The following is a 16,374-nucleotide window of genomic DNA, read 5'->3' as shown; positions in this document are numbered from 1 at the left end:
ACATATGCAAAACCTACAACTAAATCTTAAGACAGATACACATATGTGGAAGGCACACAGGGGGGCTGATGGAGGGAGGGGATTGCTTAAAACTAAACATGGGGATGGGGGTAAGGTCCAGTAAAGACAACCACAAGACAAGGAATGAAGGCACTTTAGGTGTTGCTTTTGGACTTACAAATGATAAACTTATTCGAGTATATGGTTACGGACAGGACAGTGATTCGAACAAGATTTGTTCCCAATATCTTAACATTTTAATGAGTTATAATTGAAAATTCAGGTAAGGAAAATTTATTTGTTCTATGATGTTTGCATGTAGTTTACAATGTTATTCGACTTACTTATAGATGCCACATAATGGGGTTCAGAAATCTACAAGATTGAGTTGAAAATTGCTCTAGTTGAATGTCAGATCTGTCCCGAGTAGATCTCATTTGATCAGCTGCACAATATACCTTATTATAATTGATATAAATGAAAAGACTCCATTGAATCTTCTAGTAGTTCTTTAGCTACCTAAACTTGTTGAAGAGAGAGCTTAAATAGAGCCTGTCCTTACTTCTAACTAAATGTATATACACTTATGGTCCAATTGTAAGGCTATGGAATGTCATTGATATGGATTTGTATTCGTTGGGTTATCGAACTTACAATAAAAGTACTCGTAAAACAAACAAAACCTAAAATATAAACTAAAATAAACTCGAAACTGAGATCTCAAAGATCTGTTTAAGCATAAAATTATACATAGATTATAAATTATGAAAACTAAATCGAAATGTTACACAAAAAGTCACTTAGCTCCAAGGAAGATCTAGAAAAATAACGAAATATTTAATAGACATAAGTGGGAGAGGAAATCTATCTGATTGACCTACTTCTTTGTCCGTTTCCTTGATCGACGAAAGGCTTATTGGTTGGTTGGATGGTTCGATTTACTCTCTAAGCGCATCCCGCGCTTAGAGAGCGGTTTCTTAGACGGAGGTCTGGGGCACGCCTTCTACCAGCTGTGTGCGTCGGGGTTGAGCCGCTGGCTGTGAGGACAGGGTGGCCGTTGTGGTGGTTGTCCGTGCCGAGGGTACAGGTGTGGTGCTCCGACTGCTCCCGGAGACGCTGGCAGGCGCTCTCTTGGTGGGCTCCGACTGCAGCTGAGGCACTGGCGTGCTGGAGAGGGGATGCAGCAGACGCTTCTCCTCGACGGGCCCCGCCTTGGCTGTCGTTCCGTTGGGTTGGGAGCGCGGCGTAGCCGCCCGCTCGGACTTGACCAGGCTGCCGTTGGTCTCCTTGAGGGAGATGCCCGACTTTAGTGACGCCTGACTGCCCGACTTCTGGGTGGTGGCCAGGGAGCTGGGCGAGCGCAGCGATGTAGTGTCTGTGTGCGCCTTGCTGGCCAAGGTCTTGGACGAGGGCGAGTCCCGGTACTCGTAGATGTTGTCCCTCGAGCGCATGGCGTGGTGGTTGGTCACCATGTGGGCATTGTCCACGCCCCTTGGGTCCGGCTCGGGCTCCAGGCCCTCGCCATTGATGAACACATCCTCGTCGTAGAAGCGATCCGATTGCCTAGGGATGATTCACATAAGCAGGTGTTTCTTGGGACAAATCAATGCTCCACCTACCGCTTGGCGTTACGCCACATTATGCAGCAGATGACCACGAGTACGATGAGGAAGAAGCAGGTGACCGACATACTCCAGAAGGCTATTTGCAGCGGCTCCTTCGGCTCCCACCAGTACTCCGTGGTGGGGGGATATGTGGGCACCAGGACCCCGATGACAGTCGGCAAGTACTGCGTCCAGAAGGCGCACTCCGTCTGCCGGTAGTTGAGCAGAATGGACGAGTTGAAGGTGGTGTTGACGTTCAGGTAACGAATCTCGCCCTGGTAGGCTCGCTGGAAGTGCATGCCCAGCACCTGTTGGGGTGTCGGATTGCTGCGAAAAGAAACCAAATGGAAGTGAAATGCAATGGAAAAGTGCACGTTGGTGCTTACCCATATCTGGCGAAGTTCGAATAGGTCTGCATGAAGAAGTGACTCATGTTGCGATCGTTGTCGGTCCACATGTTTCGCTGCAGGTGCTCCTTCTTGGGAAAGAACTCGGTGTCCATGAATGGGGCACCGGTGAGGAAGTAGCGTTCCGTGTCATGCGGATACTTGCGCCACTGAGGCAGATTGAGGGCCTCCACCGTGGTGTTCAGGACGTACATAAACACCGGGACCTTCTGCTCGAGCAGCAGCTTGACCATCTGATCCACCGGTGCGCGGTAGTACAGATCGCTCAGCATGTTGATGTACTGGTCCCGGATGATGGTGTTGTTGTTGGGATCCGGCCAGTACGTGTACATGTACTTGATGGCCTCGTAGACGCCGTTGGGGTTCAGGGTGTAGTTGTAGCGGAAGACGTGCTCCCGTATCTTCTGTTCGAAGAAGCGTCCGTCCAGCTCGTAGTACGGCCCCAGTGACTCGTTCTGGGCCACAAGGAAGGCCGCCTCCTGGGTGGTCACCCCCGTCATGTACTGGATATTCCGATTGAATTTCCCAGCACGTATCAGAGTCTCCGGGGTCTGGGTGAGGAAGCGCCAGTCCTTCTCCCGCCAGCCCTCATACCAATCGTCGCCGGGCAGGGTGAAGTTGTGGTCCAGCACCGGTCCCCAGGGGAAACTGCCCACCTGCGGCGAGAACTCCGCGTTGCCCAGCTCGTAGAAGCTGCGTCCGGTGCGGAGACAGTTTACCAGCTTCCACGACGACTCAATGGAGCAGCCGAGCAGCTGGCCGAGTACTCGACTCGTGTTCTGCGCCCTGTACTTGTCCTGGATCAGCGCCCAGTCGGCCAGTGCCGAGCCGGACTGGGCAATCACTCGCTTCACCATGTGCCGCGTCTGCGGGGCGACCATCAGCAGGCCTGCCGAGGCTCCACCGGCTCCCGGGCCGAACAGCGTAATCGAATCACGATCCCCGTTGAAGAACTCGATATTGTCGTGGATCCACCGCAGGGCCATTGCTTGATCCAGAATGCCGTAGTTTCCGGGCGAGTTCTCGTCGCCAGTCGAGAGGAAGCCCAGGGCTCCCAGTCGATAGTTGAGCGTTACCACGACCACGTCGTAGAAGGAGGCCAGTATGTGACCCTGGAACAGGTTGGAGGCGCCGCGAATGAACTCTCCTCCATGGATGTAAACCATCACGGGATACTTTTGGGCCACGCCAGCACCAGTCTGCCAATGAGAAGAGATAATCAAGTCGCATTTCATACGTTTTTATATTCTAAAATGCTTTTTATACCCGGTATTCAAAGAGTATGCGGGTATGCTAGATTCGCGTAGAAGAAATATAACATCTCCGAACATATAAAGTATAGATAAACTTCGTTACCATCAATAACCAAGTCGATATAGCCATGTCAAAAACTATATCCTAGAACACCCAAATTTGCTATCACACTAAATCAAGTTGGTTTTAAAATTCGTCCAGGCGTTTTCCGCCCCAATACAATGCGAAAATCTTAAGGTACGAGAAAGCCGAAAAGGCAGAATCATGAAGAGTTATCATATCTAATATAATGCAGATTTTCTCCCATAAGAAAGATGATTCTTGATAAAAGTTGTTCCTCAAAGTCTCTGTAAAAGTCCTACTAAGCTATTTGTTAAGGAAATATAAAGTGATTTATGGAAAAATATGAGCTGATAAAGTAAAAAAGCACAAAGCGACCCGTAAGTTCGCGACCTGTACTTAGAGATAATTTGTTTTGTAAATACACGATGGATGTGTAGGTTACATTAATCCTCTTTTAAAATAAATTAACTGCTTTGGAATATTCTGTTCCGTTCCGTAGATTTTTCCATTTTACTAGATTAAGCCAAAGCCGACTTCTATTTTGTGTACGTTCGCGACCACATGTTTATTGCTATCATTAAGAAAGCTTAAAATTGGATGACCCCGTCTTTTGTACTAAACATAGAGCTAACAAAATTCTATCGCCCAACTTGCTTACTATTACTACCTGCTCACTCGATACTTTATATTGTAGCAAAGTAACTTACTTGTATTTGGAGTTTCTCTATTCTTAATCACTCTATTTAGTTCTTTTTGACTTAACTATCAAATATCTTTTATCTCTATCTTTTATTATGCTCTTTCGGAGCATGTATTTCGAGTAGGACATAAAGAAGAAGCATGCCTTCTTGGCTAAATATTTTTTGCAAATCACGATCAGAATCAAGACCCGAACAACCGGATCAAGCAGAAGAGGACAAGGAAGACAGTAATATACTTCTTCGTCGAATCTATGTTATCACCAAGATAACCATTTTGATTTTTCTATGGCTGTTCTTCACCATTTGTCTGATTACAAGTCCAGCCGAAGAAGTACCTAAATCCTTGGTGACCATATTACCCAATCAGACGGTTGTCAGAAAGTTGAAGCCACTGCCCCACAATGATATAGAAATTCATCTGGAGGGACCCATTGACAAAGATCTCACGGACCATATGGATAACGAGCACGATGCGAGTTATGTGGGTGTTCGGGTTGAGCGTCGCGACTCGAAACTGAACGTCACGTATGTGCAGACTGACTTGTGGAAAGTTTATATCGACAAGTCGGAAAAACATTTTGTATCGGATGAGATCTATATGAAAGTCACGCAGGCAAATGACCAGAAAGACGAAGAGGTGGTCGTATCATTCAAGAGCTACAGCGCGGACCCGGTTTCACTTCTCATTCAGGTGAACACCATGCCTTTGGACAAAGAAAAGGGGGTGATTTATGCGGGGCTTCTGCTCATCTTCCTGTACGTGCTAATCATCTGGGAGATTACGGATCGGACGTTCGCTGCCCTTATGGTATCATCGGCCTCCCTCGCTGTCCTGGCCGCCATGGGGGCGCGACCCTCCCTGGAAACCATCGTGTCCTGGATTGACTTCGATACCCTTATGCTGCTGCTGGGAATGATGATCATGGTGGCCATCCTATCGGAGACAGGGGTGTTCGACTACCTGGCAGTGTTCGCCTATCGCATGTCCAGCGGTAATGCCTGGCCCCTCATGTTCTTCCTGTGCTTTTTCACCGGAAGCTTATCCGCGTTCCTGGACAATGTGACGATGGTGCTGCTGATGGTGCCCGTCACGATTCGGCTCTGCGAAGTGATGGCTGTGCGCACAACTCTGGTGCTGATCGTGATCGTGATCTACTCGAACATCGGCGGCACTCTGACGCCAGTGGGGGATCCGCCAAACGTGATCATAGCCACCGATAACGATGTGGTGAAGGACGGCATTGACTTCTTCAACTTCACGTTGCACATGCTTCCAGGCGTGCTTGTCTGCATGTGCACTTCATTCATTATTTTATATTTTATCATCCGCAAGAAGCTGTTTATAGTCGACGTGGACCCAATGACCCACGCCATCAAGACGCTGGAGAGGGAGGCGGAGAAAGTGTCACCCACCACGGCAGACGAGGATGCACTTCGTCAAGATATCCTGAAACGCATCGCAGAGCTGAAGGCTAAGGACAAGGCGAAGAACAGGGCTACGATAGCCATGCTAGCGCCAGTCGACAACTACTTCGAGACCCTGGGCGCGTTGGAAGTAAAGTACAGAATTCGGAACAAGCCGCTCCTGATTAAGTGCTGCATTGCCTTGGGGTTCGCCATTGCCCTATTCTTTCTCCACTCGTTGCCATTCCTGGCCGGCGCTTCGCTGGCGTGGATAGCCATGCTTGCAGCCCTTCTGCTGCTCATTCTGGCCAACAAGGAGGCCATGGATGTAATTCTCCTCCATGTGGAGTGGTCCACACTGCTCTTCTTTGCCGCCCTCTTCGTCATGATAGAAGCCATGTCCGAACTGGGCCTCATCCAATGGATAGGAGACATCACGGTCGGTGTGATCCTGAGCGTGGACAAGAAGAACCAGTTGACCGTTGCCCTCATGATGCTGCTTTGGATCACCGCATTGACCTCCGCCTTTGTCGACAACATACCCATCACCCAGATGATGCTCAAGCTGACCGTCCAGCTGGCCAAGAACAAGAAGCTCAACCTGCCGCTGTCCCCTCTCATCTGGGCGCTGTCCTTTGGCGCCTGCTTTGGGGGAAATGGTACACTGATCGGCGCCTCGGCCAACGTAGTCACCGCGGGACTGGCCCAGCAGCATGGCTATAAGATCTCCTTCATGACCTTCTTTCTTGTTGGCTTTCCCGTGATGATATTCACGGTAATAATTGCCTCTATATATCTCCTTATTTCACATTGCGTATTTTCCTGGCATAAGCAATAAATAGATAAATGAAGTATCAAATACAACTAACCTTTGGCGAATAAACATTCAAGTACAGGCAATCCTCGTCCATGTCCATCACTCCCTTGGTGGCGCCCGTGTATCGTACTGGCTGGGGACAGGCGGGACCAAAGTCCACAGCCTGGAGCAGCTGCCAGCCGCGATGGGCTCGCGGCGGCTTGAAGCGCCCCTCGAAGGTGGGCGGCAGGGCATAGGGTATGCCCAGGAATGCCGAGCACTCGCCCATCACTCGATCCACGGTAGAGTGATAGGGCCTGTAAAACGACTTGGGGTCAGGGTTGTCGTACATGTAGACCTTGAAGCCCTGCACCTGTCCGTAGTTGGTTGTCACGAACACATCTCGATCCAGAGTCAGCGAGTCCCGACGCTGCTTCCCCTGCAAATCCTCACGCCAACCGGCCAGCACTCCCGGGAACTGAGTCCGAGCATTGGGATCGTTCTGTAAGAGGGGCAATAGATAGATTGAGACCATCAGTTTCATCGTTCTGTGATGAGTACAGAGCCACAAAGCTGATCATTGCAGCGGAAACATGTGTAATTGATTAAGTCGAATCGCTTTCGGCTCCATTCGATGGAATGAAAACTTAATTAAGATTATTGCATTGATAGGACAGTCATCCGTGGATTGGGCGCGTACCGTACTCCGTCTCTCAATGGGTTCTCATTGTTCGTTTATGGATCGTTTCAGTTCTGTTCTGTCTTATGGGGTCAATTCGTTTTTTGTCAACAAATTAATTGATTAAGCGCGAGTGTGCTCTTTTTGAGTTTTTGGATGGGTAGGTGAGCACCAAGACATCGTAATTTTCGAAAATATATCAGCCGACAGCTTACCGGATCAAAGCGAAAACGATCCTCATTCGGCATGCCCTGCGGATACTGGCCGGGGGGATTCCTTCCTGGATAGTTGGCACCAAATCCGTTCGGCTGGTAATGGCCATAGCGTCGATCGTTGAAGGTGTAAGTTCTGCAAATATTCACCATAAGTGAGACAATAATTAGGATGAACCAATGGGCTGACTCGCCTGTAATCCGGGTCCCCTGGATTGGGCCAATGATAGTCGACGCCGGGGCGCGAATAGAATCTGGGATCTCTCGTCTGTCCCCCAACCAGTGGGGCCAGGGAGGCCACAACCAGAAAGAGAATGGCTGTGAGCCACTTCGATTTATCGCGATATTTCAGCTTGTGCATCATGGTGGACTGAAATAAACAATTTCAAAGTTATATTATATATATATGTATATTATACGTTCTCCACTCATTCTCATAGTCTCCGCAATAATACATTTGCGGGGACTATGAGAATATAAACAAATCAAACGAAAAACAAATATCGGCGCGGAGTAAGAGTGAACAAACTGGTTTTGCATTACGTCGTTTGCTTGGCTCCATCGCCGTCTCCAATCTCCACGCTCCGATGTTAGAAGAAAACCGAGAGACCGAGAGACCGACAAACCCGTTTCAAAGATGGATAGAAAAATGCTCTAAAAATAAGTTACAGCATAAGACGCGATTTCAAATTGGAACTCTCCAACTCCGGACAGCAGTGGGGAATGTGCAGTATGGGAGTTTCGAGCTTCGAGCTTCGATGGAGCCGACCGACCCATTGCACTGGCGATTACGTGCATTGTCTGGGGCGCTGGAAATGGCGTCAATGGGTTAATTGTTATGGAGTGAAGGCGAAAGGTCATTGCTTCAAATTGGCTTAAGTCGAATGGAGAGGGGACAGGGCATCGGAGACCATAATCGGATTGTCGCCGATTGTGTGGAGAATGATTGTGAATTCAATCAAATATTTGTATGATAAAAGTGGAAGTCATAAGGATTATTCATTAAAGATTCTTCCCTAACCAGTAAAGTCTAAAACAGTCCCACAAGATATCTCGATAATAGATAGCAGAACAGATACAAAGCCACGATCCTCTAGCATAGCAACCATATCCACCGGCTACTGAGGGGAACCCAAGGGATAAACAGTGCCGCTTAAAAGTAAAATCTGTATATAGTGATATCTTTTCGACCAAATTGTCGATTTTTATGAAATAATTGTTTATTGATCTAGATTGTGGTTGTTTTTCCATTGAAATATGTGGTTTCGGTAGAATGTCAGGAAAGTGCTTTTAAGTCGTAACTATGTTGAGGAACAACTTGATTTGATTTTTATTTGGACTTGCCAAGCAATACAAATATATTAAACACACACAAGAAACGAAACAATGGAATGGTACACTTTAAACACTTTCGCGACTCACTGTACTTCCTGTCTGCAACCCAAAACGAAAAGTGGGAGAACGAACCGAGACACCTGGCAGTCCAAAAACGGTTAAATTCGAATAGCATTTTGTTGGTGGCACTTGATTGGCAATGCCGTGCCACATGCCGTGGCAGGCGATGTCGATGCCCCTCCGTAGCATGTAAACTGGCACAAGGACTCACACAGATGCATGCCACTTTCAATGTGTATGTGTGTGTGTGTGTGTGCGTGCAGTGCATTAACCTGGTGCAACACTCGTAAGATGCCTCAAGTTACGGAGCGCAGCGGCTCGGTTACTCAACCCCAATGTCCAATGTGGAAAGAAGATTCTTATTAAATGTACGGAAGTGCAAACGCCTGCAGAAAAGTGCCCAAAGTGCCGAGTTTTGGTTTCAAATGAGACTTGCGGGAGTTTTCATATCGGATTTCATGTCGTAAGCAACCGACTTGTTGTTCTGTTCCCATAGCGAGGGAGGGGTGGTTGCTCGGTTGTTCGGTTGATTCGTTATTCGTTCTTCGTTGCTGGGTGAATCATTTGCAGTAGTTTTGCCTTTTTCGCAATCCCCAAAGCAAACAAAACCCGTGGAACGCACCGATAACGCTGAAAGTGAAGCGCAGGTGTACGTGTATGCGTATCTAGAAGTACGAGTACGGGATGTCTGCATCTGTGTCTATCACTGTGTGTGTGTGTGTGTGTGTGTGTTGGCCCACTGATATTGATATTGATATTGTTGGTGTTGTGGTTGTGGTTGTGCGCTACCTTAATCTCACTTCTCTTACAGTTATGCTCCAATTGATGACGTTGCCGTGGAAACTTGTTGCTGGCTGGCTGGTCCGCAATGCGAGTGTTTTCACTATCTAATCGCAATTTTCAAGCATTTCCATTCAAATGTTTCACACACAAGCAAAAAACCACGAAAACTTTCATAGCCAACGCCCCGAACGGAGGGGGAAATCAAATCAAAAAGTAGTGCTCAAAAACTTCAGCCAGCAAGAAACAAGAAAAAAACGTAACGCAGGCCGCCGCTCGCAGCCGAAATGACCGTTTTGAGTCAGAGATATACTCGTAGTCCAGGTAGCCAGCCGAACGTAATGCCGTCAAAACGGGCCAAGAAGCAGTCTCACTCTCTCACAAACACACACACAAACTCTGACGTTGCGGCTTTGTTAACACTCTCACATACACACACAGACACGCTTGAACTTGTTGTTACCAACAAATCGGTTGACTCACACGAACGACACACCTGAGTGCGACTGAGGTACTACGGAACGCGCGCAGCTTGGGCTTGCAACCATTCAACCGACCGCTCTCCCATTCAAAATTCGAATGAATCCACGCAACAAACCTGCACCCACGAGCACTCAGTAGTTGAGTTTTCTTTGGGTTTTGTTGTCAACTTTTTTTAAATTTGAAACATTTTCCCGCGCTACACAACCGCACAGCTCAAAAGTTGCGGTGGTATGACCGAATACCGCTATCGATACTATCGACTAAACACGAGAGAGAAATTGTTTGAAAGTGAATGATTGATAAAAATTTAAACGCAAGTTTCTATACTCTATGTTCTTTTATATTCCCTTAAAAATGAAATTGATGAAATATACACCGTAAATATACTTGCAGCTCAATTTAGTCGTCAAAATATACCTATGCCCACCCTACCTGACATAAGCATACCATGCGCCCACTTCCACTAGCATGTTAAGAGCCGATAAATTTGAATTTGAGTTAACTAATTTTGTTATATTAATGAAAAACTATAAATTTAGTCATGGCCAAACTGTACTTTTACTTTATTTTAACCTCTCATATTTTTAAACATTCATTGGAATACTTTGGCTATGGGTCGAAGTCGCCATTACAATATGGCGAAGCAATTTGGAATTTGAATTCTAGCATAAGACAAATAATTTATTTACATAATATTCCTTCTTAAAAAGATAAAATGACATGTCTCCACAACAATTGGGTGGGAAAACGCCCAAATCTGTGGGTCATTGAGCAACTGGCTAGCTGCTGCCTTGCTAATCAGGTGATTCATTCTGTTCAAATTGTTTTCTAAAATTTAGTTACAAGTCTCCTTATTGAGGCAATTGAGTGTCGTTTCCTGTGATGAGAGATTTTTGCATAATTTCTAATAAATTTCTATTATTACTAGAATTTTTGAACCAGTGACGTTGCATTGTGATTCATGTGCTGTGCCCCGAGCCGGGCAGACAATTAAAGATCAGTTCACATTTTGACCCCAACTTATTGAATGGAAGATGCGGTCGGTCTGCTGTTGGGCGTAGCTGCTGCTAATTGTAATTATAACAGAAGACGACGGCGGCGGCGGCTATGCTTCCGATGTCAGAGATGCGGGAAGCAATTAAAGCACTTGAGGATGGACACGCTTTGTTTACAATTCTGACCCTTTCATTATTAATGAAGTGCTTAAGTCAATTATGCTTAAAAAGTACTTAGGGACACTAAGATCAGGGGCAGCAATCAAATTATATTGGCGGTTCTTCTTACATATTATCAAGGTTAAATTTGATACTACAGGCTATTGGACCGAAATTAAATCTGCAGAGCGCAGATTAATAAACCATGAAACGGCATAGAAACGGTTATAATTTTGTGTTGGGAAGTAGGAAACCAACGTTTTCTGTTCATCAAGAATGTACAAATGTTTACAAATTGGTGTCAATGGACTTAAATTATTGCGCCAACATAACGATACTTATCGCTTTGTAGTCATCGAGTATTATTTTCGTTTAGTATCGGTGCCGTGGTATCGACTATGCATACATCTGGCAGCCCTCAAACTATCAGCTGTTTTCGAAGCGAAAAAATCTGAACTGAAACAAATTTGAAGCAAACGGAGCAAAACAAGTGTTGACTGCAAAAAAAGTCTACCAGAGCCGGATTGCAATGGAGCCGCCATCGACGGGCGGTGTTACAGCCGCTGGCAATAATACCACACACAAATTTCATCCGTGCGACGAGGCGGTGATAGCGACCAACGACGATGCCAGCGATTGCAAGCGATGCGCCGTCCGCATGGGCTATTGGAAGGACGACTACATTGGGTACTTTGTGCGGAACCAAGAGCGGAAGGCTCCAGAGATAAACCGTGGCTACTTTGCCCGCGTCAAGGGCGTCGAGATGTGCGTGGAGAAGTTCCTGAAGGTCAGTGTTTGACTGCAGTTGCACTTGCATGCAGCATACCATAAGCCTTAACTGCAGCTATAAATAACGTGACATGCGCAGGGGTGTGGTGTGGCTGTGTGCCACGGCGCCCAGCTGTCTGGCGCATGTTAAGGTCAAGTGCCATGGCGAGTCCGCCAGTCCGCCAGTCCGCATCCTGTTGCACGTCTCGTGGCCAGAAGAGCTGCGCATGTCCTGTCTATGCTGTCCATGCTGGTCACGCCCCGACCTGACTGTTGGCCTTGCACTAAACACTCCCAGTTCATTGCAGAAAACCTCTGGAAACTGCCAGATCATCAATCTGGGCTGTGGCTTCGACACACTCTACTTTCGCCTGAGGGACACGGCGCACCAGGTGAAGAACTTCATAGAGCTGGACTTTCCCACGGTCACGGCTCGCAAATGCTATACAATCAAACGCAACAAGGCCCTGCTGGCAAAGATCCACGATGAGGACGGCGAGGTGCGCCTCAGTCCCACCGATCTTCATGGCCCCAGCTATCATCTGATGGGCGTCGATCTGCGCAACCTCGACGAGGTCGATAATAAGCTGCAGCAGGCCGAGGTGGACTACACGCTACCCACCATCTTCCTGGCCGAGTGTGTTCTGGTCTACATAGAGGCCCAGAACTGTCGCAATCTCCTCAAGTGGATAGCACAAAAGTTCCAGGCCGCTGTCTTTGTCAACTACGAGCAGGTTTGAGCACATCCAGATTAGATTCTTCGTATACCTGTAACAAAAGTGATTCTCCTCAGGTCAATATGAACGATCGCTTTGGCGATGTAATGCTCAACAATCTGCGTAGTCGCGGCTGCAGTCTGGCCGGCGTCGAGTCCTGCCTGTCGCTGGAGACGCAAACCAATCGGTTCAAGGACTGCGGATGGAGTGGAGCACGTGCCTGGGACATGGTGCAGGTGTACGAGAGCATATCCTCGGCCGAGCGCCAGCGCATCGAGCGCCTGGAGATGCTCGACGAGGGCGAGCTCCTGCTGCAGCTCTTCCAGCACTACTGCCTGGTGGTGGCCTGGCTGGGCGTGGCCTTCCAGGATTTAGATATCACGTGCGTGCAAGTGTAAAAATTCGTATCTAATATGAAGCCTTCACAGAGTGCCTGCCTCAAACAGCTGCTAATCTGTATTTATTTCTTGATTACCACAGGGTGGAGGAGCTCATGTCCTCCCTGAACATTGACTAATGGAAGGAGAATATGGAAGAGCGTGAAGCAATGCATTACTTCTTGTCTGTATGGCGTCTCTGCTTGCTGGCCCAAGGGTGCAGCCATGCCAAAAGTTTTTTCCTCTCAACGTGTTATTGAAAAACGAAATTGAAACGCAATCGTATTTAAATATTTATCACCAACCACACAACCAACCGTGCATGTGCATTGTTTATTTCTAAATTCCCAATTGTTCCTTAAGCATTTCGCAGCTTGTTAAATTATTTGTACTCTAATCATTTCGCTCTAGAAGTTTAGCATTTTTCATTTTAAAATCTAAATTTAACCATAGAGATACACACATACATATATGCACATAATTATCTGCTCATTCCCCACCATTCTGTGTGCGTTTGCAAAAGTGTAAATGTTATTTGAAATGAATTAAACCAAAAATATAATTGGAAAACCGAACAAGAAACAATTTCCAATCGAAGACAGTGTCTCAAAATGCGTTTATATATGTGCATACATAGAAATATAATTTTAAGCGCCCACTCTTTGTTCATGGAACTCCCTGCCAATCGATGGTGTAATAAGCCTTAAGGTTTAGTTCATCGTCTAGTGTGGGCTGGCCCAGCACCAAGGGACCAAGCTGCTTGTCATCCATGATGTCCGTCCAGAACTCCTGCAGTCTCTTCGCCACGACGATCTTCTTCAGCTCCTCCGTAAACTTATCGTACTCCAGGAACGCATTGAAGTCGAGACAGCTCTGCCTGTACAGCGAAATGAGCTCGCCCAGCTGCTCCAGGTTGAGCTTCTTCCGCTCGAGAAGAGTGAAGATAACCACACGGACTTGGGCGGCCAGCGTCTGGAACTGGGCATCCCTCCGGGTGACATTGCTGATGGAGCGGATACTCGCCAGGATGCGCGTGTAGTCTTGGGCGGATGCGACCAAGCCCACACCGTCCGCTGGCATGGGAATTTCCTTATCTTGGGGCTCGTCCTTGATGGGGAGAGCATTCTCCGCCTGCTCCTTGGCCTGGAGCTTCTCCAGCCAGGCCCTGCTGTGCTTCAGTGGGAAAAGCTTCTTCACGGTGGACGCTGCTTGCTTGGATTTCTCTTCCAGCGCCTCGGGGACACTCCAGAAGACGTCGACAAAGTTCTTGTCCTTCAGCATTTCCTTGAACTGCTGATCATCATCACGTAGCGATCCTTCCTTGATCACCCTCCGCTCCAGCACATCCATCACATTCTGCTCAAAGATGCTTGGCAGGCTATCAAATGGCAGAAGATCATTCTGACGCCACTGGCGCGGCTGATGAGTGTTGCTGAGGCTGCACTCAAGGTCGGTGCTGTCGATCAGCCTGTCGATGGCCTCCAGCTGCTCTTCGCTACACTCCGACTTGGTAGTGCGCAGTGAAGGAAAGTCCCAGAAATGGTGCTGCGACGTGTAGGAGAGCTCCAGCATGTAGAGCATGGCCGGATGGCTGTCATCCGGCAGTTTCGGCAGCAGAATCACCATTTTAGGAGTGTTCAACTTCGGGCTGTAGATCTTCCAGCAGAGCATCGCATGGTTGCTGCTGTCCAGCGCCCTCACCAGGGCATCCAGTTTGTTGGCCGACACTGTACTCCCCTTCTGGTGGGCCACCACGTAGAGCGAATCTCCAGAGAAGTACTCATCCGGCACCGAGTCCCGCTTGATGAATCCAAAGAAGTGCAGACCAGGCGGATGCGGCGCTTTCGGCTCGAGCAGCGTATCATCATAAGGGACGGCTGTACCGCCCAGCATGTAGCCGGTCATAAGGTCTTCGGGCAGGGGCGTCACCTCGGCGCCCTTCATGAAATGGTGCGTCTCACGCGACACTTCCTCATCGGACACGGCCCAGACCCTATTCAGCTTGACGGGCGTTTGATTCTTCATGGCAATCATGCCCTGCACATTGATGCTGATCTTGCTGCCGATACACAACGTGGAGTTCCACGTCCACGGTCGTCTGTTGGTCACCCTGAAGACCGTTTGCAGAGTCTCCTTGAAGCTGCAGAGCGTGGCATTGCAGCGAGGGACGAGATTCAGGGCATACTTCTGGTTCTCCAGCTCCTCGGCAGTGCACTTTCGCGAGAAATTGAATATAGCCTGGGGTTCTCCGCTCTCCATGTTGTCTATGTAAGCAATGTTGTGGGAGCTATCACAAAGAGGGAGTTGATACGGTCGAAACTTCGAGAGGACAACTAATGAGTTCTCACCCTACAATTAATTCGATGCCAGAGTTCAGCAGCTCGTCGGTGATTGAATTGAAATTCTCATAGCTCTGTGGCATTGAATTGAAGTCAAACAGAAGCAGTATGCGACGTCTGGCGGGCTTCAGCCTATCAGAGATCAGGAATGGATTATTGGGAAGCAGAAAGGCAAGGAGTCAAGCTTACGCCAGGGCGTTTTCCTGCATGTCTAGGGCCACCTTAATCCCGTCCAGCCATTCGCCCTGCTCGCAGGCGGTTTCATTTACAAATGTAAATAAGTCCAGCAACAGTTGCCAGCTGCATAGCTGTACAGACCCCTCCTTGAAGTATATCACATTTTGGCAGTCGTCCGTGTTTTTAGCGCTGCCTACCAGTACAAAAGAGACATAGTCCTTACTGCTGCACACAATCTTATCCTTGAGTATTTCGGCCACACACTTCACCGACTTCAGTTTAAAATCCTCGGCAGCGCAGGTCCGTACATCCAGCACAATAACCAGACATTCCTAGGAGACAAATGCAATGTAATATGAGAAAAAACGGGGTTCCAGCTAATTTGTACCTTGTTAGTGGCCATTATCTTGGTTTATATTTGTAAAATCTGAAATATTAGAAAAATTCTTCGAAATAGAAGGCGCAATTTCACAATAGAGCAGTGTGACCGCGGATTTATCGATAAAATATACCGTCCGACCCTCAGAAATATACCGAAACATACCGTCTCATTTTAGAAATATACCGTAAATATACTGTATTCGTGGACGTTGACATGCAATGACTGCATCTTTCAAGAGGCGATGCAGTTACTGCACCGTCAAGTGGCCCGTGTGAAACCAGCAGAAGGCTGTTACGCGCGGATCCCAGGCAAAACGCAGCCCTCCTCCCGCCCAACCGACCGAGGGGCGCTGCCGCATGACGTGCGGTGCGTAGCCGAACCAAACGCGAACATGCAAGAAAGATAGCTATTAGACTAACATTCGAGGAAAATTAGTACTAAACTTACTAAGAAACTAAGCATGCAATCAAAATACAAATACCACTACAGTTACTAATTAATAGAAAGGTGTGTAAGGATTAATAATTTAATAAGAGGAAGAGAATTAGTGGTGGATATAATATGGTAGAGGGAATTATAATACGAGCATAAGACCCTAAACGGTTCATGCAAGGAATAATTCGATCTACAAAGTGGAAGGAACAACGGTATAAAATTTCTAGTCAGTCTAATAGGAATCGTGA

General features: G+C 47.5%; 4 protein-coding genes across 9 annotated transcripts; 2 read left to right on the top strand and 2 right to left on the bottom strand.

Annotated features, from left to right (window-relative positions):
• Nucleotides 1-277: 277 nt before the first annotated feature.
• On the bottom strand, nt 278-9,997 carry Gli (carboxyl ester lipase-like protein Gli). 5 transcript variants are annotated; one of them, XM_033380969.1, is made up of 8 exons: nt 9,894-9,997; nt 7,315-7,490; nt 7,124-7,256; nt 6,303-6,731; nt 1,991-3,210; nt 1,620-1,931; nt 882-1,563; nt 278-817 (listed from the first exon to the last, which is right to left on the bottom strand). In XM_033380969.1, exons 2-7 carry the CDS (start codon nt 7,482-7,484, stop codon nt 978-980), a joined length of 2,850 nt encoding a protein of 949 aa, XP_033236860.1. In that variant the 5' UTR covers nt 7,485-7,490; nt 9,894-9,997; the 3' UTR covers nt 278-817; nt 882-977. The 5 variants fall into 5 exon arrangements, with proteins under 5 accessions (XP_033236860.1, XP_015036759.2, XP_015036761.2 ...); XM_015181273.2 differs by having other exon boundaries at nt 9,792-9,944; XM_015181275.2 differs by having other exon boundaries at nt 9,779-9,918.
• On the top strand, nt 3,808-6,301 carry LOC6902668 (P protein). Its single transcript, XM_002133148.3, has one exon. The coding sequence runs from the start codon at nt 4,169-4,171 to the stop codon at nt 6,269-6,271; it is 2,103 nt and encodes a 700-aa protein (XP_002133184.2). The 5' UTR covers nt 3,808-4,168; the 3' UTR covers nt 6,272-6,301.
• Nucleotides 9,998-11,343: 1,346 nt separating the features above from the next.
• On the top strand, nt 11,344-13,378 carry LOC4816447 (leucine carboxyl methyltransferase 1). 2 transcript variants are annotated; one of them, XM_015181276.2, is made up of 4 exons: nt 11,344-11,719; nt 12,009-12,434; nt 12,494-12,810; nt 12,897-13,378. In XM_015181276.2, the coding sequence occupies exons 1-4, from the start codon at nt 11,462-11,464 to the stop codon at nt 12,931-12,933; spliced, it is 1,038 nt and encodes a 345-aa protein (XP_015036762.1). In that variant the 5' UTR covers nt 11,344-11,461; the 3' UTR covers nt 12,934-13,378. The 2 variants fall into 2 exon arrangements, with proteins under 2 accessions (XP_015036762.1, XP_001356171.1); XM_001356135.4 differs by having other exon boundaries at nt 11,345-11,719; nt 12,494-12,798.
• On the bottom strand, nt 13,379-15,826 carry Ku80 (X-ray repair cross-complementing protein 5 Ku80). The gene is made up of 4 exons (XM_001356136.3): nt 15,698-15,826; nt 15,322-15,641; nt 15,142-15,264; nt 13,379-15,080 (listed from the first exon to the last, which is right to left on the bottom strand). Exons 1-4 carry the CDS (start codon nt 15,710-15,712, stop codon nt 13,460-13,462), a joined length of 2,079 nt encoding a protein of 692 aa, XP_001356172.2. The 5' UTR covers nt 15,713-15,826; the 3' UTR covers nt 13,379-13,459.
• Between the last annotated feature and the right edge of the window lie 548 nt (nt 15,827-16,374).

This window comes from Drosophila pseudoobscura, chromosome 4 (genome assembly GCF_009870125.1).
Source record: "Drosophila pseudoobscura strain MV-25-SWS-2005 chromosome 4, UCI_Dpse_MV25, whole genome shotgun sequence".
In the NCBI taxonomy this organism is placed as follows: Eukaryota; Metazoa; Arthropoda; class Insecta; order Diptera; family Drosophilidae; genus Drosophila; species Drosophila pseudoobscura.
This window is presented reverse-complemented; position numbering and strand designations above follow the sequence as displayed.

Coding starts and splice junctions, on each gene's coding strand:
- LOC6902668 (XM_002133148.3), top strand. CDS start 4,169: ATGCCTTCTTGGCTAAATATTTTTTGCAAATCACGATCAGAATCAAGA.
- Gli (XM_033380969.1), bottom strand. CDS start 7,484: ATGATGCACAAGCTGAAATATCGCGATAAATCGAAGTGGCTCACAGCC. Junction 7,257..7,314: donor CCAGGGGACCCGGATTACAG/GCGAGTCAGCCC, acceptor GAATATTTGCAG/AACTTACACCTTCAACGATC. Junction 6,732..7,123: donor ATCGTTTTCGCTTTGATCCG/GTAAGCTGTCGG, acceptor CCCCTCTTACAG/AACGATCCCAATGCTCGGAC.
- LOC4816447 (XM_015181276.2), top strand. CDS start 11,462: ATGGAGCCGCCATCGACGGGCGGTGTTACAGCCGCTGGCAATAATACC. Junction 12,435..12,493: donor TCTTTGTCAACTACGAGCAG/GTTTGAGCACAT, acceptor GATTCTCCTCAG/GTCAATATGAACGATCGCTT. Junction 12,811..12,896: donor GATATCACGTGCGTGCAAGT/GTAAAAATTCGT, acceptor TGATTACCACAG/GGTGGAGGAGCTCATGTCCT.
- Ku80 (XM_001356136.3), bottom strand. Junction 15,265..15,321: donor ATGCAGGAAAACGCCCTGGC/GTAAGCTTGACT, acceptor GATCTCTGATAG/GCTGAAGCCCGCCAGACGTC. Junction 15,081..15,141: donor GGCATCGAATTAATTGTAGG/GTGAGAACTCAT, acceptor TCTTTGTGATAG/CTCCCACAACATTGCTTACA.